Source organism: Chiloscyllium plagiosum, unplaced genomic scaffold, assembly GCF_037043375.1.
Source record: "Chiloscyllium plagiosum isolate Xiang-an unplaced genomic scaffold, Cpla_swu_hap1 HiC_scaffold_49, whole genome shotgun sequence".
Taxonomy (NCBI): Eukaryota; Metazoa; Chordata; class Chondrichthyes; order Orectolobiformes; family Hemiscylliidae; genus Chiloscyllium; species Chiloscyllium plagiosum.
Window position 1 is genome coordinate 3,832,100 of NW_028270187.1, and position 23,500 is coordinate 3,855,599.

The 23,500-nt window shown below is 44.9% G+C and overlaps 1 protein-coding gene across 1 annotated transcript in view; it reads left to right on the forward strand.

Annotated features, from left to right (window-relative positions):
- Positions 1 to 23,500, forward strand: part of LOC122544534 (uncharacterized) — a 59,257-nt gene that overhangs the window by 21,120 nt on the left and 14,637 nt on the right. Inside the window, exons 4-6 of the mRNA XM_087984698.1 lie at positions 8,016 to 8,081; positions 19,956 to 20,118; positions 22,749 to 22,841. Coding sequence (XP_087840824.1) covers positions 8,016 to 8,081; positions 19,956 to 20,118; positions 22,749 to 22,841 — 322 coding nt within the window. The remainder of the gene's footprint in view (positions 1 to 8,015; positions 8,082 to 19,955; positions 20,119 to 22,748; positions 22,842 to 23,500) is intronic.

Genomic DNA, 23,500 nt, shown 5'->3' on the forward strand with positions numbered 1-23,500 from the left:
GCAGCTGTCTCTTCCATGTCCCTCCTTTCCCTGAAACTGTCTCTGAAGTTCCACTTTGTCAGAGTCCTGAATACTCAAATTCTCTCCTACCTTGGGAGCTTCTCGTGTCCACGAGAACCAACTTCTCATCTCTTGACCATTTTCCCACTCAATCTCCTCCCATTCACTGATATTGGTAACAGTTCTTGCTCTCATCTGGTAAGGTCCCTGTCACTTTAATTCCACCATTATTGTCCATCCAGTGAAAACCAATGTGGCCTCAGTTCCAAATTCCCTTTCCTTTCCAAAAACCTAGAACTTGGTAACCCCCAAGGGAGGAGCCTATCCCTGGCTCCTGTTATTCCCAACTACATGACACCATGAGGTGAGCTCATCCTAAGGCATGGCATTAGTTTTCACACATCTGCTGACATTACCCAATTCTACCTCATCAGACAACCCAATGTCTCCATTATTCCACTATTGCTAAATTATCAGACAGTGTATTCTACAGCACTGGATGTTTTATTGATTTATTGAGACACAGGATGTTGGGCATCACTCGCTCATCCAGGGCAGTTAAGAGCCAACCACATTGCTGTGGATCTAGAATCACGTACAGTAGACTGGGTACGGACAGGATTTCCTTCCTTTAAAGGACTTCAGTGTACCAAGTGGGATTTTCCAACAATCAACCAGGTCATCATTAATCTTTTAATTCCAGATTTTTATTGAATTCAAATTCTATCATCTGTCATAGTGGATATTAAAACAGATCCCCCAAACATTACCTGGATCCCTAGTTTAATAGTCTACTGATAATCCACTAAGCTACTGCTTCCATGAGCAGAAATTTGCTCCAGTTAAAAATTGCAGTTAAAAAACTGTAATATCTAGTCTGTAACTCTGTGATATCTGCATATTGGGCTGTGCTGCTCCCTGCCTCTGTTACCTGCATTTCCTCACTAATATAGCTGCATTCCACTCATTCTGCCCACTTTAGCATCTCTGCTTGTCATGACTCCATTATAGCCTTGCCTGAGCAGGATGTTCTGATATTCCATCCCTCAACCAGTCTGCCTCTCTCCTTGTTAATATTTGTTCAAAACTTGTCCTGCAATCAAAATTTTCGTCATTCAAGGGAATACCATTCAATGTGTTGGTGCCCAATGTTTATTTTGCAAACTCTCCTGAAGGATGTTGAGATGATCTGTTACATAAAATGTGTTCCGTATGACTGATCTTCTTTTATAGTGTTAGGCCAGAGATTGCTTGTGTGCCTGAGGAATCTCAAATGGTGCTACATATTGTGTAATCAGAGTACCAACTTGGACTTTCATTCAAACGTAATGCCATTGAGGCAGCTCAGAGCGATTGGGCCGAAGATACTAACCTGAGAAACTCCTGCAGTGATGTTCTCGGTTTGGGATGATTGACCACTAAGAATTACAAACATAAGAATCTGGAGTAAGAGTTGGCCATCTGGCCCTTTGAGCCTGCTCTGCCATTCAATAAGATCGTGGCTGATCTTTTCCCAGCCTCAGCTCTACTTACGCAGCCTCTCACCATAATCCTGAATTCCTTTACTCTTCAAAACATTATCTTAGCTTTACAAACATTCAATGAGAAACCTCAACTGCTTCACTGGGCAGGGAATTCTACAAATTCACAATCCTCTGGGTGAAGAAATTCCTTCTCCATTCAGTCCTAAATCTACTCCCACTAATTTTGAGTCAATGCCCTTTTGTTCTAGGTTCACCCACCAGTGGCAACTTTCTTCCTACTTCAATCTCATTTATTCCCTTCATAAATTTATATGTTTCTGTAAGATTCGTTCCCCCCACCAACCTTCTAAATTCCAATGATTATAATCCCAGCCTACTCAGTCTCTCCTCTTAAAGCAACCCCCTCAACTCAAGAACCTAGTGAGCCTCCTCTGCACCCCCTTTAGTGCCAGTACCTCCTTTCTCAAGTAAGGAGACCAAAACTGCACGCAGTACTCTAGATGTGACCTCACCAGCAACCTATACAGCGACAACATATCCTCCCTGCTTTTAAACTCAAACCCTCCACCAATAAAGGACAATATTCCATTTGCCTGAGTATTTAGGTGTTGCATCCGCAGACCAGTTTTCTGCGAATTATTCTCAAGGAAACCCAAGTCCCACTGCACAGTAGATTACTGCAAATTTTTACTGTTCAAATAATAGTCCTTTTTACTATTGTTGCTACTAAAATGGATGACTTCACATTTTCCAACACTGTACTCCATCTGCCAGACCTTCATCCACACATTTGAACATATCCCTTGAACGTTTGTCATCTGCAAGCTTTAACACACTACATGTGGTCCCCAACTCCACACCATCTGTGTAAATTGTAAACAGTTGTGGTCCTGACACTGATCCCTGATGCACACCACTAGTCATTGATTGCCAAACAGAAAAGCATTCAAATTTCCCCACTCTTTTCTTCCTGTCAGTTAACCAACCCTCTGTCCATGCTAATCGATTGCCTGTAACGCCGTGCACCTTCATTATGCAGCAGCCTTTTGCACGGCACCTTGTCGAATGCCTTTTGGAAATCTAGATATATCACATCACTTGGTCCACATTGTTCAGCGTACTTATAAAGTCTACAGAGTATTCTAGAAGATTAATTAAGCATGACCTGCTGTGCCTGGCGATTGGGACAATTTCTATTGAGATGCCTTGCTATTTCTTCCTTGATAATAGACTCTAGCATCTTGCCACTATATATGTTAAGCTCACTGGCCTATAATTCCCCATTTGTTTTCTCTACCTCCCTTCTTAAACAGTGGCATCACAATTGCTGTTTTCCAATCTGCAAAACTGACCCAGACTCCAGCTAACTTTAGAAAATTACCAAGAGCGCCAACTCTTTTAGTCCTCTCAGATGCAATCTGTTAGGGCCAGGAGACTTTTCTACCCTTATATCCGTTAGTTTGCCCAATTTCTCGGTCCTCACTGCAACAGGCTGGAGAAGAAATTTCGGGGGCACTGGCTGATATTTAGCCACAGGTGAGGTCACAGAAGAGTAGAGGGTGGCAAAAGTATCATTATTTAAGAATGGTTGCAAAGAAAAACCTGGGAACTACAGACCATGAAGCCTTAATCTATTTGAGGTAAATTACTTGAAGATTCTGAGAGATATGATTTACATGCAATTGGAAAGATCGGGTTTGATATGGAATGGTGAGCATAGCTTTGTGAGTATGTGAGGTCTTGTATTTTGGAAAGACAAATCAAGGTAGGAGTTTCATGTTGAATCATAAAGCCTTAAGGAGTGTAGTGGAACAGAGGGAACTTGGAGTTCAAGTTCACAGTTCTGTCAAAGTGGAGTAATAGGAAGTTGGAAGGATTGAAAAAGGCAAGTTATCATTTAAATAGGAGAGAAAGTTCAAAATGTCAGTGCAAAGGCGACAGCAGGTCACAAGGAAGACATTTATTGTGAAAGGAATTGAGTACGCAAGTACATAATTGTTGCTGCACCGGTTTCCACATCCGGTGTACTGTGGACAATTTTGGTCCCTTTCCTTGAGGAGGGATGTAGTTGAGTTGGAGGGAGTTCAAAGCAGATCACTGAATTGATTCCAAGATGAAAAGTTTAGCCTTCTGAGAAGAGTCTGGTTCAATTTTGATCTCTTGAGGACAGAGGCAGTTCAGAAGAGATTCACCCATCATTTTCAGCGATGAAAGGTTTGCCTGAGATGAGAGATTGAGCGGTTTCTCTGGAGTTTAGAAGAGAGGAAAACTAACTGAGGGCTATAAGATGCTAAAGGGGGTATTGACAAAGGAGATGAAGAGAGGATGTTTGCTCTTGTGGGAGAATCTAGAACGAGGGGTTATTGGTTCAGGATAAGGAGCTGGGTAGATTGAAAACAGAGATAAGGAGGAATGAACTATCTCAAATGAGGAAGGGACACATAAATCTGTGGGATCACTCCCCCCACCACCCAGGACACTGCATAAATTGGAGGAGGAGACAGACAGATTGTTAATCAGTGATGGGTCAAAGGGAGTGTTTCCAGGAAAGTGGAGTTGAGGCTGAGATGGGGTAGCGGAGCAGGTTCCTGACGGGTTAAATGGACTCAACCTGATCCGAGACTGTATGTTCTTGTGGAGTTATATTGTTAGGAGCAAAACAACTAGGATGGAGAAAATGAAGTTTGATTTAACAAAACAGGTTTTAATTCATGAACATTCAAAAATAAAGACAAAATTGATTCAACACAAATTTAGCGAATGACGGTTGAAAAAAACAGAAAGACAATACATTTAGGGGGGTAAAATAACTAAAGCAGGTTCAGGAGCAGAGGGAGCCTGGGGGTATATGTTCACAGATCAGTGAAGGCGGCATAACAGGAGGAGAGCAGTTAATAAAACACACAGCATCCTTGGCTTTATTAATAGGGGCAGAGACCAAGAACAAGGAGGTGATGTTGAAGTTGTAGAAGACACTGGTGGACCTCAGCTGGAGTGTCAGAGAGAGCGAGAGGAGAGAGTGATGACTGATAGGTGGTCGTTTAATCTGAGGGTTACCATGCCTCACACAAGGAGAAGAGATGGAGAGTCCTTCATGGTAACCTCAGCAGTGAGAGATTCAAACCCACGCTGTCAATCTTTCTCCACATTTCAAACCAGCCATCCAGCCAAATGAGCTAACCCAACACCCAACAAAAGCAGAGGGCAGAAAAGAAATTAACTCCGGTGACAGCACAAATATTGGAGAATAGTAGATTATATTGGACATAAACCTTTGATCTGTTGGGTATTTCTTTGTAAGTGTATAACACCTTACCGTCACCGGCAACAAAAGCTGAATTTAGAAATACGTTTGACAAAGGGAGTTAGCACTCTATTACCCAGGCTGGTTTTGTTCTGTTCTGGACACCTTATTTAAGGAAGGCTGCTCAGATCCTTCAGACGGTGTGAAGAAGATGTATGGGAATTATACCAACGATGAGGGATTTAGATACAGGGAAAGGTTCAGGAGATTGAGCTTATTCTCTTTCGAGCAGAGAAGATGAAGTGGTGACCTTATTGAAGTGTTGAAAATTTGAACAATTCTGACGGGAAAGCAAGTTATTGTTTCCCATTCATTGGTTTATTAGTAACTGGCTAGAAAGATTTTCAAGATTGTCAGTGAGAGAGTGAGATGAGGAGAAACTTATTGGTTTGTTGGGTTTGGAATGTGCTGCTTGGGAGGCAGATTCCATAGGAGGTTCGAAAAGAGAGCTGGATATAAATTTGAAAGGGATGATGTTAGAGGGCGACAGGGATAGGGCTGGAGAGTGGGACTAGCTGGGTAGCTCTTTCAGGAGCTGGTACAGACAAGAGTAGCCTCCTTCTGTACAGTAAAAGTTTATGATTCTATGAACATAAAAGTTCTGAACCAGATTCTGGACAATCCCAGGAGGTCATTCCTTGGGACCTTGGCTCAGTGATCTTGTTGCCAGGGATTTGTGCATGCGAACAGCAGCAAATTGCTGTCACAAGTGGGATTGGAACTTGGTTGGGTAATGGTCTGAAAATATTTCATTCCAAGGGAGGTGATGGGAAATCGAGCTGAGGGCATGAGTGAGGACAGACCTGCAAGAAATTTCAAATATGCAGAGATCGGGTCAAGTCTATTGAATGGTGAATATGAATCTGTGAGCTGCTGATCCTACATCATCATGTATTGGTCAGCGTTCATGATGGTATTCATCTTATTGGGAAGATCAACAAAAACAAATCTCTGGAAGCATTGGAAGGAAGTTTGGGTTGTTTCCTGAACAACAGAGAAGGTTGATGGTGGAGGGGTCATGATAGAGGTCTGTAAGATTGGTAGTCTTGTATAGCAGAGAGACCTGTGGGTTCAGGTACATAATTATTTGGTGTTTGTGTCACAGGTAGACAGGGTGTTTGAGAAGGTGTTTAGAACACTTGCCTTCATTGCTCAGACCATTGAGTGTTGGGGTTCAGACACCATGTTGTGGTTGTACAGGACACTGGTGAAGCCTGTTCTGGTGTATTGTGTCCAGTTCTGGTTGCCCTGTTATGGGAAGGCAATTGTTAAGCTGGAGAGGGTTCAGAGAAGATATATCAGTATGTTGTTAGGAATGGAACGATTGAGTTATAAAGAGAGGCTGGATGGAATGGGACTATTTTAACCGGACCATAGAAGTTTGAGGAGTATGGAGGTTTATGAAATCATGATGGGCATAGATGAGGTGAATGGCAGGTGTCTTTTCCCAAGGATGGGGGTCTTCAAGATCAGTGAACATATTTTTGAGGTGAGAGGGAAACATTTTCAAAAATGAAATGATGGGCAACTTTTTTTTTAATGGCTAGTGGTTCAAGTGGGGATTTAACTTCCAGATGAAGTGGCGGATACAAGGACAGTTACAATGTTTAAAAGACATTTAGATAAGTACAACAATAGGAAAGATTTGGAGAGATATGGGCCAAGTGCAAACAAGTGGGGCTAGTTTAGGTTGAGATTATGGACGGATGGACGAGTTGGACTGGAGAGTCTGTTTCCTTGCTGTATGACTCTACGATGCTCTTATGAGGGACATGGACAAGGGGACAGGACGCAGCTGTTTCCCTTAGTCAAAGCGTCAGTAACAAAGGGGGAGTCATTTTAAAGTTAAGGGCAAGAGGTTTCGAGAGCGATTTGAGGATTGTTTCACCCACCGGATGGTGGAGATCTGGAATATGTGAAAATAAAATATTTGGACTTTCAGTTTCTATTTGAAATCACTAATTGCTCCGGTGTGTGGAAATGCCAATTGGTAACTCCTGGGGATTCCATGATTTATTAATGTGGAATATTTGTATAAAGGAGCCGGAGGAAGCCATTCAGCCCCTTGATCCTGTTCCACAATTCAATGGCAGATCTGTGACCTGACTCCATAGACCTGCCTGTGGCCCCTATCCCCTTTAATAACTTTGTTGAACAACAAAAAAAAATCTCTCTCAGATTTAAAACTAACTGATCCAGCAATGCCTGCTGTTTGTGGAAGAGAGTTCCAAACCCAGCCTCTGTGCCGGAGTACTTCCTAACATTTCTCCTGAACAGTCTGGCCCTAATTCTTCAGCCAGGCCCTCCCTAGTTCAAGGATCCCCAACCAGTGGAAATGCTTTCAATTTCTATACCCTGTCTTCTCTTGTTAATATCTTCAATCAGATCATCCCTAAACCCTGTAAATTCTGGACACAACAGGCTTAATTTGTATAATCTCTCCTCATAACATAACCCCTGAAGCCCAGGTATCAATCTTGTGAACTCATGCTGTACTCCAGGCCAAACTATCCTTCCTCAGGTGTGGTGCCCAGATCTGCTCCAAGTGGCGTCTAACCAGGGTTTTGTGTAACTGCAACATCTCTTCTGCATCCCTGTACTCCAGTCCTCTCGAAATAAAGGCCAGCGTTCCATTAGCTTTCTTCAGGCAAAGAAATACAGAAATGTTCGGAGAAACTCAGCAGGGACAGATATTATTTGTCACCTGGAGACTGTCCGACTGCTGTTGAAGACAACTTTCCATCTTCTGACCCTTCAGTTTTGAGCTGTGCTGGAGCCATGTACTCTTCAGTGAAGAACACAGGGATACAGTTCAAGAAAGCAGCTTATCCCTACCTTCTCAAGTCGGCAACTAAGGCTGAGTTGGGCAATAATCACAGGGTCCAGTGGGTGATGCCCATGTGTCATGAGTGATTAATAATAAAAAAGTTTGTAAATTACCCAGGGCCTCCACATTCCCTATGTGAGCTTGTTCTGGGAGGGAAAGCACAAACTTTGTCGTGAATGTTGATGCAAAATACACATTCGATGTTATTGAGTCACCTGGTTCATGAACTGCTTTGAAAATGTTGCTATATAGCCAAGAGCTTAGGTTTATATTACTGTTGGGTTGGGTCTTTGACCTTAATTATCAGTCTGTATTTAACTTTGAGGCATCGTTTGCTGTTATTTTAACATTCTGATCTCTAATCTTTTGGTTCACTTTGCTTCCTGTTTTTTGATTATAGATGACTCCAAAACAGATAGCAATTTGGTGTACTCAGTTTTCATCATCTCAAAACCAAGAAAGGCTGGTAAAGAATATAATATATATACACTTTATAACATTTCTGGTTCAGTGAAAGTGGAGATTTTCTTTGGTTTATCTTAACCCTCAAAAACCTAGCCACTTTTAAACATCGCTAGTGTTTCTCTTGCTTACAGCATGGAGCGAAGGTCTGCCCAAGCTTTTTGAATCTTTTTACATTTGAATTTATTAATCATCGATAGTGTTTGCAATCATCTAAAATCATAGAGATGTTCCATCTATGTCAACTAAATTAACAACAGGGCAATGTGAATTGGAAGAGGGAACGTTACACTGATGGCTAATTGCTTTACCTTGCATCTTGTTTTCAGGGAATTCCTACATTTTGGCCCTGGGACATCAATCTGTTGATTGCCCCAGTACAACAGCTTATTGTTTGAGAATGGTCCCTTCTGGCCTTGGTCTTTGTGGGCAAGGAGGCATTTGCTCTGGGTCTAGCATCATTCACATGAGGAGTGTTTCATTTCATTGCCCTGAGTGTTTCTTTGATGACACAATGACAGGTAGTATTGAGGAAGGGGTAAGGCTGCAGAAGGATTTACAAGAAAAGTCCCAGGGATGAAGAACTTGTCAAATAAGGAGGTTGAGGAATATGAGTCTGGACTCGTTTAGAAGGGTGAGGGTGCATCTGGTTGAAAGTTGGAGAATACTGAGAGGCCAGGATAGAGTGGACATAGAGAAGATGTTTCCACGATTAGGAGAGACTAAGATTCGAAGGCACAGCCTCAGAGTGAAGGGAACTCCCTTTAGAACGGAGATGAGGAGGAATTTATTCAGCCAGACAGTGGGGAATCTGTGGAACTCATTACTGCAGAGGGTTGTCATTATGTCTTTAAGACGGAGATAGGTTCTTGATCAACTGTTACAGAGAGAAGGCAGGAAAATGGGGTTAACAAACATATCAGCCATGACAGAATGGCGGAGCAGACTTGATGGGTCAAATGCCTGCTATATCTTATGGTCTTGGTTACTATGAGACTAATAGGCGGCACGGTGGCACAGTGGTTAGCACTGTTACCTCATAGCGCCAGAGACCCAGGTTCAATTCCCGCCTCCACTGTGTGGAGTTTGCACATTTTCCCCGCGTCTGCATGGGTTTCCTCCGGGTGCTCCGGTTTCCTCCCACAGTCCAAAGATGTGCAGGTAAGGTGAATTGGCCATGTTAAATTGTCCGTAGTGTTAGGTAAGGTGTAAATGTAGGGGTATGGGTGGGTTGCGCTTCGGCGGGTCAGTGTGGACTTGTTGGGCCGAAGGGCCTGTTTCCACATTGTAATGTAATCTAATCTAATAGACTGTGATGCATCACACAGTTTAGACCCTCACATTCAGACTTTTCTGAGCATGTGCTATGAGCCAGCCACACTAAAAAGTGTTCAGGCAGCTGGACGGTCAACACAACATACGGGCTAGGAGCCCACGGGACCCTGCTTGCCCCATTCTTTACAGCTGCGGCTGATCTCATCCCAGCCTCACTGCAGTTTCCTGCCCTCGCTCCCTTTAACACCTCACTGATTAACAATCTGTCTGTCCCCTCCTTCAATTTATTCAGTGTCCCGACATACACCCACATACTGGGAAGTGAATTCCCAGAGATTCCCACCCCTTCTGCCTTGGAGAGAAGCTATTTCTCAACATCTCTCATTTCAATCTGGCCCACCCCCTTCTCCTGAAACAATGACCCTCTCGTTCTAAATTGTCACACCTGAGGAAACATCCTCTCTGTCTCCTTTGTCAATCCCACCTCCTTTGCCACCCTATATCCCTCAGTTGGATCTCCGTTATTCCTCTAAATTCCAGAGCATATTGGCCTTAACTGCTGAATCTCTCTTCCAATGACAAGCCCCTCATCTCTGAACATGAAATGTACAAAATCACGCTAGATGGGATCTTGGATGTAGCTTACACATCTCAAAGTGAGTTAGTCATAGTTTCCGAGATGTCTACAGCCCAGAAAAATGCCCGAGTCTGTGCTGGTCAGAAACAATAACCTCAATATTCTCTTATCCCATTTCCCCAGCACTTGGCTCCATAGCCTTGGCATCACGAGTACACATTTAAATCCTCCTTCAATGTGATGAAAGCTTCTGCCTCTCCCACCCTTACGTGCAGTGACTTCGAGGATGCACACCACCCTCTGGGTGAACAAGATTTTCCTCACATCCCTTCAAAACCTCCTGGCCCTTACCTTCAATCCCTCCCCCACCTCCATCAAGCAGGGAAAGTTTCTTCCTGCCTCTCCTATCTTCATCCCTCATCATTTTATACATCCATCTCTTTCAATCTACCCTGCTGTAGGGACAACAATCCCAGTCTGTCCAACCTCTCTCAATCACTGAAACTCTCCAGCCCCAAGGCAATATGCTGGTAATTCTCCCTGTGCACCCTCTCCCACTTCATTTAGATATGTACTGTTGGTAAAGTGCCTTTTCTTTTATTTACAGCTCACTCCAATAGTGCATCAGGGAGGAAACATACAAGTTATTTTGCAGTGAAAAAGAGGGCAGTTAATTTTTAATCAGCAGAGTTATGTTTTTAGTAAGTGGTTAATGTAAAGTCACCATTGTCTAGGGTGTAGGTTTGCTCGCTGAGCTGCAGGTTTGATATCCAGACGTTTCATTACTTGGCTAGGTAACATCATCAGTGGTGACCTCCAAGTGAAGCGAAGCTGTTGTCTCCTGGTGTCTATTTATATGTTTGTCCTGGATGGGGTTCCTGGGGTTTGTGGTGATGTCATTTCCTGTTCGTTTTCTGACGGGTTGATAGATGGTATCTTGATCTGGGTTTGTTTATGGCGTTGTGGTTGGAGTGCCAGGCCTCTAGGAATTCTCTGGCATGTTTTTGCTTAGCCTGTCCCAGGATAGATGTGTTGTCCCAGTCGGATTGGTGTTTTTTTTCATCCGTGTGTAGGGCTACAAGGGAGAGAGGGTCATGTCTTTTTGTGGCTACCTGGTGTTCATGTATCCTGATGGCTAACGTTCTTCCTGTTTGTCCTACGTAGTGTTTGTGGCAGTCCTTGCATGGAATTTTGTAGATAATGTTGGTTTTGTCCATGGATTGTACTGGGTCTTTTAAGTTTATTAGTTTTTGTTTGAGAGTGTTGGTGGGATTGTGTGCTACTAGGGTTCCGAGGGGTTTTAGTAGTCTGGCTGTCATTTCTGAAACTTCTTTGATGTATGGTAAGGTGGTTAGGGTTTCTGGCTGTGTTTGATCTGCTTGTCATGATTTGTTCTTGAGGAATCTGCAGACTGTATTTTTTGAGTATCCGTTCTTCTTGAATACATTGTATAGGTGGTTCTCCTCTGTTTTCCGAAGTTTGTCTGTGCTGCAGTATGTGGTGGCTCATTGGAATAGTGTTCTGATACAGCTTCGTTTGTGTGTGTTGGGATAGTTGCTGGTGCAGTTAAGTATTTGGTCAGTGTTTGTCGGTTTTCTGTATATGCAGGTTTGTAGTTCTCCGTTGTCCATTCTTTCGACTGTGATGTCCAGGAATGCGAGTTTGTTGTCGGTTTCTTCCTCCTTGGTGAACTTTATGCCTGTGAGGGTGCCTCATCTGGAGTTGATGACTGTTGGCGGGAACAAAGAATCATCTGGTCCAAAACTGAAGACTGAGGTGAGGAGGAGTTTCTTCTCAGGGTTGCGTGTTGTTGGAACTCCTTGCCACAGAGAGCTGTGTGTGGGGAGAGGGAGTAGTTTTAAGGGTGGGATAGATAGATTCTTGATCAGTCGGGGAATTGAGGGTTACATGTTAAGTGCAGGAAAGTGAACATGAGGAATGGGGCATCAGTCACAATGCTATTGAATGGATGAGCAGACTCGAGAGGCCGAATGGCCTTCTCCTGTTTCTGTCTGTGATGGTCCTTCAGGGAATGAAATCTGACCTCATTACCCGCTCTGCTCTGCACGTGATTCCTAACCCTTTGCAAACTCTTCACTGCCTTGTGGCTGAGCAAGTTGATTGGTTCAGAATTACATCCACTTCCCACCTTGGCAAAGATGACCACATCCTGTTCAGAGTACAGAGAAATAACATTTGTCAGAGTCAGTTTTTGATTTGTTCCAATCATGTGCTTTGCCAAGACAAATTGGTCTGTATAATGACCCCACATATTCACAGCTCCTCCTGTACACTCTGATTGTCTTTCAGGCAAAGTTTATTATTCTCATCCATTTTCATAGAGTCATGCAGCACGGAAACAGACCCTTCAGCCCAACTCGCCCATGCTGACAAGGTTGCCCAAACTCAACTAGTCCCATTTATCTGAATTTGGTGCATATTTCTCTGCACCTTTCTTATCCATGTACCTTCACAAATGTCTCTTACATGTAATTGTACCTGCCTCTACCACTTCCTCTGCAGCTCATTCCATATACTCGCTGCATTCAGTGTGATAAATTTGCCTCTCAGGCCCCTTTGAAATCTTTCCCCTCTCACCTTAAACCTATGCCTACTAGTTTTGGACACCCCTACATTGGGGAAAAGACTATATCTATTTACCTTCTCTGTGCCTCTCGTGATTTTATAACCTCTATAAGGTCACCCCTCAGCCTCCAATGCTCCAGGGGAGAAAAGCTCCCAGCTTATGAAGCTTCTGCTTATAACTCAAACCTTGCAACCTTGGTAACATCTTTGTTAATCTTTTCTCTAACCTTTCGAGCTCAACAACATCCTTTCTACAGCAGGTTGACCAGGACTGTACACAGTATTCTAAAAATGGTCTCACCAACATCCTGTACAGCTATAACGTGATGCCCCAACTCCTGTCGTCAGTGCTCTGACCAGTGAAGGCAAGCATGCCAAACGCTTACTTCACCACAGTGTCAAGCTGCAATGCCACATTTAAGGAACTGTCTTACTGCACCCCATAGGTCTGTTTGTTTGGAAACACTCCCCAGACGATAGCATCAATAAAGGTGTATCTAGACAGATGCATGAATGGGCCTTTCAATATTCTGTAAGTTTCAATCAGATTCTCTCTCACCTTTCTAAACTCCATCGAGTTAAGAACCAGAGTCCTCAACCTCTCCGCATTTGAGAGGTGCTTTATCCCTGGGATTTTTCTTGTAAACCCCCTCTGGACCCCCTCCAAGTTCAGCACATCCTTCCTCAGATAGGGGGCCCAAAACTATTCACAATGTCCCAAATGTGGTCTGATCAGAGCATTATACAGCCTCAGCAGAACATCCTTGCTCTTGTATTCTAACCCTCTCGAAATGAATGCTAACATTACATTTGCCTTCCTGTAAGGCATACGGTTAAAATTGTGCAGAATAAGCGAACAGGTGTTTCTGCAAAAGCTTACATTATAAAATTAGGCTGCGCATGCAAATACTAAACAGTGAGAACCGAAAACAAATAGAATTATCTATGACTAATAAGGCAGAGCCATTGTGGAGCGGGATGTACCAGGCATAGGAAAACAGAAAGAAGCAAAAACAGGTAGAATTATCTCTGACTAATAGGGCAGAGCAATCGTGGAGCAGGATGTGCCAGGCATAGGAGATTAGGAGAAGCGAAAACAGGCCAAATTATTTATGACTAATAGGGCAGAGTGACTGTGTAGCGGGATGTGCCAGTAACAGGAGAATAGTGTGCCAGTCGCAGGAGGGATGTGGCCAATGGATGGAATTTAGTTTGGTAGGATGATCACATGAAGACAGCAAAATGCCAGGATAGTCACATATAAGGAATGAGATAGATAAGAGTAAGGGGCGACAGGCTTAGAGTAATGGGAGAAGTAAACAGAGGCGGAGAGAAGCTAGATAAAGTTGGAGCGAAGCTAGAGCTTGTGATCGGCTACGCGCTACAGTAAAAGTAACCAATGGGGTGAAAGGGGGGACTGAGAGATGCAGCTGATCAGCATAAATCAGAATGTAACCCTCAGATCGGGGTGCTTACTCATTAGGCACCTGTTCTTGCAAGTACGTATCAGTAAAATTCGCTGCTTCAGAATTTGACTCTGACTGAAATTTATGAATATGCGAGTTTTGTTTCTCACACTCCCTAACTGCCAACTGAACCTGCCTGTTAACCTGAAGAGAATCCTGAACTCGGACTCCCAAGTCCCTTTGTGCTTCAGATTTCCGAAACCTTTCCCCATTTTCGGAAACAGTCTCCGCCTCTATTTTTCTAATCCCATTGCACACCCTCCCACACTGTCATCCATCTGCCAACCGAACCTTAATAGGATCCTGAACTCGGACTCGCCCCCGAGGACCTTGTTTGTGCTTCAGGCCTGGCAGCATCTGTCCAGAGACAGACAGAAAGCGGAGTCAACGTTTCGAGTCCAGGGCAGCCGTCCTTCGGGAGAGTGGCCTTTGGTCTTGATGTGCCGCTGCACAATTTCTTGTTCACTCCCATCTCTCTGTCTGTGTGTGTATTTGTCATTATTATTGAGTTTGGCGAGTCCCGGAGCCGGCCCTGTTGTTTCTCTCTCCTGAAAGGGTTGTCCCTTTAAAGAGTCTTTCCCCTGAAGCAGCTGCTAACGGTCACTTGGGGCACGAGGCGGCCGTTAACCGCCATCTCGCGCGGGGCCTGAAGCTAAAATGGCGCCGGGGCCACGCGGGAAGGAAAAGCGCCGAGGGAGAGCGGACTGTGTCAACATGTCCCGTTCCCGAGGGTCAGGATGGTGGTTATTGGGGGGTGAGGGGGGACAGGAGAGATTCCCCCTCCCAGTGAGGCATCTTGTACAAACCGCGAGGTCTCTCTCCGTCTCCCTGTCTCTGTACATCTCTCTCTCTCTGTAACTGTTTGACTGTCCATGACTTGCTTTAACTCTCTGACCAGGTCGATTAATCTCGATGACTGTGTGATTTTGTGTTTCTCTGTGTGTCTCTATGACTCTGCCCCTCTGTATATCTATGTCTCTCTGTTTCTCCCTGCATCTCTATGATTTTGCTGAGAGGTGCAAGGGAGGAGCGAAGGACTTCTGGGAAGGTTTTAAGTGGGAAGTGCACCCAACTCCAGCTCCTCGAAAACCGCTGGAGCTGGATGGACTACGGATCATCCGGGAGGCTGAGGGGGAAATTGAGAGGATGTACAGGGAGGTGGTCATTCCCCAGACACAGTATAAGGACAGCTGGGTTACTGTCAGGGGGAGGAAAGGGAACCGACGGTCAGGGCAGGGATCCCCTGTGGCCGTTCCCCTCAGCAATAAGTACAGTAGCACCTCGACTTATGAACTTAATCCATTCTGGGACCGGTTTGCGAACCGTAAAGTTCGCGAACTGAATCAATTTTTCCCATTGTTCGGATAGCGTAAGAATGCTTGGACGGCTGTTCACAGTGCACGTGCCAAAGACGAACTGAATGAGATCACGCAGGGCCCGAGAGCTTTTGCGTTCAACAAGCGCATAGCAAAGCAGAACAATGAAACCATATGGTCGCACACGGGAATTTTGCGTTTGTCCCTTCATTTGTACCTTGAATTTTGTACGTACGTTGAAGCAAACCTTTACGTACAATCCTGTTCGTAAACTGATTTGTTCGTGAACGGGGTCGTTCATATGTCGAGGCTCTACTGTACACCATTTTGGATACTGCTGGTGGGGATAGCCTACCAGGGGAAAACCATAGTTGTCAGGTGTCTGGCACTGTGGCTCAGAAGGGAAGAGCGGAAAATAGAAAAGCGCTACTGGTAGGGGACTCAATAGTTAGACGGATTAACAGGAGACTTTGTGGTCAGGAACAAGACTCCCGGAAGATATGTTGCCTCCCCAATGCCAGGGTCCGGGCTGTCGCCGTTTGGGTTTGCAAGATAATGAAGGGGGAGGGTGAGCAGCCAGAAATCGTGATACATATTGGCACCAATGATATAGCCAGGAAAGGGATTGAGGCTCTGAAAAGTGACTCCAGAGAGTTAGGTTGGAAGCTGCAGAGCAGGACGAGTAGATTAGTGATCTCGAGTTTGCTACTGGTGCCACAAGATAGTGAGATGAGGAACAGTCAGCGAATGCAGCTTAACACGTGTCTGCGAGGCTGGTGCAGGAGGGAGGGCTGCAGATACCTAGACCATTGGGATACCTTTTGGGGAAGCTGGGACCTGTACATGAAGGACAGGTTGCACCTGAACGGGCAGGGCAAAAATATCCCGGCTGGGAGATTTGCTTGTGTGATTCGGGAGGATTTAAACTAGTTTGGCAGGGGGGTGAGAATCAGAGCCACACGTCTGAAAGGGGGTCATTTGCAGACAGGACAGTGACAGGATGTATTGAATCTATCAGGAAGGTTTCTCACGCGATGAAACAAAGGGATCAGTTAAAGTGTGTCTGCTTTAATGCAAGGAGTGTCCGAAATAAGAGTGACAAACTTAGAGCATGGAACGGTACTTAGGACTATGATGTTGTGGTCATAATGGAGATGTGGGTTCCACAGGGGCAGGGATGGATGCTGGATGTTCCAGGGTTTAGAACGTTTAAAAGGAACAGGGAGAGTGGAAAAGAGAAGGGGGTGTAGCATTGCTAATCAGAGAGTGCATCACAGCCACAGAAAGGATGGTTGTTGAGGAAGGTTTGTCTGCAGAGTCAGTATGGGTGGAAGTTAGGAACAGCAAGGGTTTTCTACAGACCACCTAATTACAGTGGAGAGATTGAAGATCTCATAGGCGGGCAGATTCTGGAAAAGTGCAGAAGTAGCAGGGTTGTTATTATGGGTGATTTCAGCTTTCCCAATATCAACTGTAACCTCCAAAGTGCAGATGGTTTGGATGGAGCCGTTTTTGACAGGTGTGTTCAGGAGGAGGTCCTTACTCAGTATGTGGACAGGACGATGAGTGGAGATTAGATTACCTACAGTGTGGAAAACAGGCCCTCTGGCACAACAAGTCCACCGACCCTCCGAAGAGCAACCCACCCAGACGCATTCCCCTACATTTACCCCTTCACCTAACACTACAGGCAATTTAGCCCAGTTCACCTAACCTGTACATTTTCGGCCTGTGGGAGGAAACCGGAGCGCCCGGAGGAAACCCACGCAGGCATGGGGAGAATGTGCAAACTCTACATAGACTGTTGCCTGAGGAGGGAATTGAACTCGAGTCTCTGGCACTGTGAGGCAGCAGTGCTAATCACTGTGCCACCGTGCCGCCCATAAAGCCCATTTTCAATTTGGTGCTTGGCGACGAGCCAGGATAGGTGTCAGATCTCTCAGTGGGAGAGCACTTTGGTGAAAGTGGTCACAACTGCCTCACATTTAGCATAGCCTTGGGATGGGAAAGGAGCAATTACCGAGGGAACATACTTAATTGGGGAAAAGGAAATTATGACTCTATCAGACAGGATTTGGGAAGTACAGACTGGGAGCAATTGTTCCACAGAAAGGGCACAGCAGACATGTGGAGACTATTTAAGGAGCAGTTGGTGCGAGTGATGCACGAACTTGTTCCTCTGAGACCGGTGAGAAGGGGTTAGATTAAGGAACCTTAGATGACGAGAACAGAGGAACTTCTCATAAAAAGGAAGAAGGCAGCTTACGTAAAGTGGAGGAAGCAAGGATCTAGCACAGCTTTAGAGGATTACAGGCTTGCTAGAAAGGAGCTGAGAAATGGATTGAGGAGAGCCAGGAGGGGGCACGAGAAAAGCTTGGCAAGAAGGATTAGGGAGAACCCAAAGGCATTTGACTCATACATGAGGAATAAAAGAATGATCAGGGAGAAGGTAGGGCCGATCAGGGATAACTGAGGGAACTTGTGCATGGAGTCTGAGCAGATAGGGGAAGCCCTAAATGAGTTTTTTGCTTTGCTTTTCACCAAGGAAAGGGAACTTGTTGTAAATGAAAAATTAGAGGAGCTCAGAAGCAGTCTTGACCAGATCAAGATTGATGAAGTTGATGTGCTAGAAATTTTGGAAAACATGAAGATTGATAAGTCCCCAGGTCCAGACCAGATTTATCATAGTCTGCTCCAGGAAGTGAGAAAGAAGGTTGCGAAGCCGCTAGTGAGGATATTTGCCTCCTCCCTCTCCACAGGAGTTGTACTGGAGGATTGGAAGGAGGTGAATGTTGTTCCTCTTTTCAGGAAGGATACTAGGGGAATCCCTGGCAATTACAGACCAGTCAGTCTTACATCTGTGGTCAGCAAAGCTTTGGAAAGAATTCTGAGGGAGAGGATTTATGACTATTCGGCAAAGCGTAGTGTGATTAAAGGCAGTCAGTATGGCTTTGTGAAGGGCAGGTCATGACTCACAAATCTTATTGAGTTCTTTGAGGAGGTGTCAAGACAGGTTGATGACGGTCGAGCAGTGGATGTGGTGTATGTGGAGGTCAGCAAGGCATTTGGTAAGGTTCCCCATGGTAGAATCATTCATAAAGTCAGGAAGTATGGGATACAGGGAGATTTGACTATCTGAATTCAGAATTGGTTGGCTGACAGAAGGCAGAGTGTGATTGTGGATGGGAAGTATTCTGCCTGGAGGTCAGTGTTGAGTGGGGTCCCGCAGGGCTCTGTTCTAGGGCCTCTGCTCTTTGTAGTTTTTGTAAATGACTTGGATGAGGAGGTTGAGGCGTGGGTTAGTAAGTTTGCAGATGACACAAAGCTTGGAGGTGTCATTGATAGTATAGAGGGCTACTGTAGGCTGCAGTGCGACATAGACAGGATGCAGAGCAGGGCTGAGAAATGGCAGATGGAGTTCAACCTGGATAAATGCGAAATGATGCATTTTGGAAGGTTGAACTCGAATGCTGAATATAGGATTAAAGACAAGATTCTTGGCAGTGTGGAGGAACAGAGGGATCCAGGTTGTGTAAGTGCATAGATCTCTCAAAGTTAACACTCAAGTAGTTAGCATTTCCTATCGCATTTCCAATGCCCCTCCCCCAAGTCCCTCCTCCCTACCTTTTATCTGAGCCTGCTTGGCATACTTTCCTCATTCCTGAAGAAGGGCTCATGTCTGAATTGTCGATTCTCCTGCTCCTTGGATGCTGGCTGACCTGCTGCGCTTTTCCAGCAACACATTTTCAGCTCTGATCTCCAGCATCTGCAGTCCTCATTTTCTCCACCCAAGTAGATAAGGTTGTTAAGAAAGCATAATGTGTTTTGGCTTTCATTAACAGGGGGATCGAGTTTAAGAGCCACGAGGTTTTGCTGCAGCTCTACAAATCCTTGATGAGACCACATTTGGAATATTGTGTCCAGTTCTGGTCGCCTTAGCATTGGAAAGATACAGAGGCTTTGGAGAGGGTGCAAAGAAGGTTTACGAGGATGCTGCCTGGACTGGAAGGCTTGCCTTATGAAGAAAGGTTGAATAAGCTCGGACTTTTCTCTCTGGAGAGAAGGAGAAAGAGAGGAGACCTGATCGAAGTGTACAAAATAATGAGTGGAATAGATAAGAGTCAATTGTCAGAAACCTTTCCCCAGGGCAGGATTGACTGGTATGAGTAGTCATAGTTTGAAGATTTTAGGAGGAAGGTATAAAGGAGACGTCAGAAGTAGGTTCTTTATGCAGAGAGTTGTGAATGTGTGGAATGCGTTGCCAGCTGTGGTGGTGGAAGCAGAGTCATTAGGGACATTTAAGCAACTGATAGACATGCACATGGATAGCAGTGAGTTGAGGGGTGCATAGGATAATTTATGAAATTTTACATGAGGATTAAACCTCAGTACAACATCGTGGGCCAAAAGCCCTGTTCTGTGCTCTATGACCCTCTGACTCTCTGTGACCCTGTAACTCTCTCTGAGTGTATGGTGGGAGTACTGTTTGTTGCTGAGCACAACAATTGCTGCCTTAGAAAAGTGTCTAACAGTTTTGTTTAATCACAGGCATCACTCTGTCAGTCCTAGAGCTGAGTGCCCACCTGGAAACGTGGTAGTGGAGGGAGACAGCACCCTTTAAACAGCTTGGTTTGACTCCAATTCAGTATATTTTCCAGAAGGATGGTGAGGCAATTTACTGGGAATACTCCAATCACAACAGAACTGTACACACAATAATCAACATCAGCAAACATCAAGAGGACAATTATCACTGTGTTGTTTCTAACCAGCAAGCAGAGTCTCTCCTGGATAGCAAATTCCTCGCCTTTTCAGTGATCAGTAAGTTTGTAAGCGACTCTATACAAATCCACATTATCGGAGCAATGTGATAGTACTGGGGGAGCGTGCAGAGGGAGATTTACCAGGATTTTACTTTGGGGGCTAGAGAGTTTCAGTGATCGAAAGAGATTGGATAGACTGTGGTTGTTTTCCTGAGAGCAGAGGAGATTGAGTGTGGTGACATGATTGAGATGTATAAAATAATGGGTGCAGATAGGGTGGACAGGAAGAAACGTTTCCCTCTTGATGGAATGATCAATGACTAGGGGAGAGGCATAGATTGAAAGTAAGGGATAGGAGGTTTAGAAAGGGATGTGGGGGAAAACATTTTCACCCAGAGGGTGGTGGAGAATCTGGAACTCACTGCCTGTAAGGGTGAGAGAGGCTGAAATCCTCATCACATTGAAGAAGGATTTAGATGTTCACTTGTGATGCCAGGCTAGAGTCAGATTAAGTGGTCCTTGATGTTTCACTTGTACTTTATTACAGAAATATGAGCTTGGGTAAGGTGAATAGCCAAGATCTTTTCCCCAGACAGGGGAGTCCAAAATTAGAAGACATTAGTTTTGGTGAGAGAAGAAAGATTGAAAAGTGACCGAAGGGGTAACTTCTTCACACAGATGGTGGTGCATATTTAGAATGAGCTGCCCGAGTAAGTGTTAGAAGTGGGTACAATAACAAACTCCTAAAGAGATTTGGAAAGATATATGGAGAGGAAAGGTTGAGACAGATATGGGCCAAATGCAAACAAATGGGACTAGTTTCGTTTGTGAGACCTGGTCAGCATGGACACGTTGGGCCGATGGGTCTATTTCCGTACTGTGTGACCCTATGACTGGGAAAATTATATTCAAGAATAAAGTTGGTTGCTTTTGACTGACATGGATTCAGTTGGCTGAAGATCCAGTTTCTGTGCTGTAGACCTCTGACTCGACAATTCCCTGTTAAGCGATCTATCAGAGAAAGGTAGAAAGTTAGACAATACAATCTGGGGGAGGCTGATGGTAACATCAAAGATGTTCATAGTGCGGTGGGATTGGGGACAGTGATGGTAACCCCCAGGATGTTGATATTGGGGATGGGGACAGTGATGGTAACCCCAAGGATATTGATAGTGGGGATGGGGACAGTTATGGCAACCCCCAGGATGTTGGTAGCGAGGATGGGGACAGTTATGGTATCCCCCAGGATGTTGATAGTGGGGATGGGGACAGTAATGGTAACCCCCAGAATGTTGATACTGGGGATAGAGACAGTTATGGTATCCCCCAGGATGTTGATAGTGGGGATGGGGACAGTAATGGTAACCCCCAGAGTGTTGATACTGGGGATGGGACAGTTATGGTATCCCCCAGGATGTTGATAGTGGGGATGGGGACAGTGATGGTAACCTCCAGGATATTGTTAGTGGGGATGGGGACAATGATGGTAACCCCCAGAATGTTGATACTGGGGATGGGGACAGTTATGGTATCCCCCAGGATGTTGATACTGGGGATGGAGACAGTTATGGTATCCCCCAGGATGTTGATAGTGAGCATTGGGACAATGACAGTAACCCCCAGGATGTTGACAGTGGGGTAGGGGTGGGGACATTGACAGTAACCCCCAGGATGTTGATAGTGGGGATGGGGATAGTGATGGTAACTGTTGAAGAAAACTCTCGAGACTGAGACCTTGAGAACTGATTAGTTTATTCTACGATATATCATGTGGAATTCACCATCCTAACTGTGGCTCGATGCTTTTACGATGTACATCAGGATACTACAGAATTATATCGAGAAAGCAGATAGGGGCTGATCGTTGATTACACAGCTTGGTACTAAATTAGAGGTTAACTATTAGGGTCAAACCTAAGCACCGTTATGCATTCCACAAGTATTTACACAGATTGTTAACACTAAGGAGAGATGTCCCTAATTAGCTGAATGACCGTGAAGTGGCAATAACCCGTAAAGGAAGTGGGACTAATTGACAAGTCTGTGTCCGCTTGACTCGTTCTCCAGCCTGCCCTGATCATTCATCAAAGTGGGAAAAACACTAACTTGACACCTTCTGAAGATAAGGCCTACCTTTCACATTACCTAAGAGTAAGGAATGCAAAGCCAGCAAAGTTCTGGGGACGCAAAATGGTTTCTCAGCCAGATTAGGAAAATGCCTTCCAGGCAAACCATGTCAACTTTCCCAACAGTAACCGTCAGGATGTTGATAGTGGGAAGAGTGTGGGGGTAGTGATGGTAACCTTCAGGATGTTGACAGTGAAGTGGAGGTGGGGACTGTGATGGTAACCCCTAGGATGTTGATCGTGGGAAGAGGGTTTGAAGAGGTTGAGGACAGTGACGGTAGCCACCAGGAGGTTGATCATGGGAAGAGGGTGGGGACAGTCATGGTAACATCATTGAACATAGAGAGGCAATGGTTGGATGATTTGGCCATCCATAGTTAACACAAATATTTCGAAGTGTAGATTTTACAACATATAGAGACTTTACGATGATATGAAATCTCGCTTGTTTTATTTCTCCTTTCCATCAATTATTATCCTGTCATCGAAGATAACATCTGTGAAAAAAAGAGACAATTTCAGCGCCCGATCTGTTATTTCCTCTTTGTCTTGTTTCTTCCAGTTCCTGTTGCTGGGGTTTTCCTCACCCCCAGAGCCACTAAAATGGAGGTTCTGATTGGGAGTTGTCTCGTTCCAGAATGTGTATTGAGCCGAGGTACTGGACCCTACTTTCAATGGTACTTTCAACAGAAAGCCTTAAATAATGCCCCCAGGAATTACAACTCTAGCTCAGACAGGACAGAGCCGGCCATTGAATCCTTCCAGTCCAAATGCCAAGGCCGGTACCAGTGTCTCGTGATCAACAGGGGTCGCAGTGGAATAATATCTAATGTGACGAGTAATTCCATCTGTCTCACAGTGCCAGATAATCCATTCTTCATCCATGATCCGTGCTCGTTCTTCACTGGGGTGCAGCTGAAGACTTGACATGAACACTGTAAAAATTGCTTCAGGCACTCAGCAGGTGTGGCAGCATCTGTGGAGAGAGAGAGAGACAGACAGACAGAGTTAATGTTTTAGGCTAGAAACACAGACAGTTCTGGAAAAATGCAGAGAGAGAGAATGTGTAACATCCTTGCTCAGATAAGGGAGACCTTCACAGAGAGACGTTTCAAGTCCTGGAGCAGGGATGGCTTGCCACAATTGGACAGGGTGAGACCACACCCTGAAGACCTGTATGCAGTTTGGTGTAACCTTATCTGAGGAAGGACATTGTGCCTGTGGAGGGAGTGCAGTAAAGGTTTCCCAGAGCGATTCCTGAGATAGCAGGACTGACGGGTGGAGAGACACTGGATCAGTTAGCTCAATATTCAC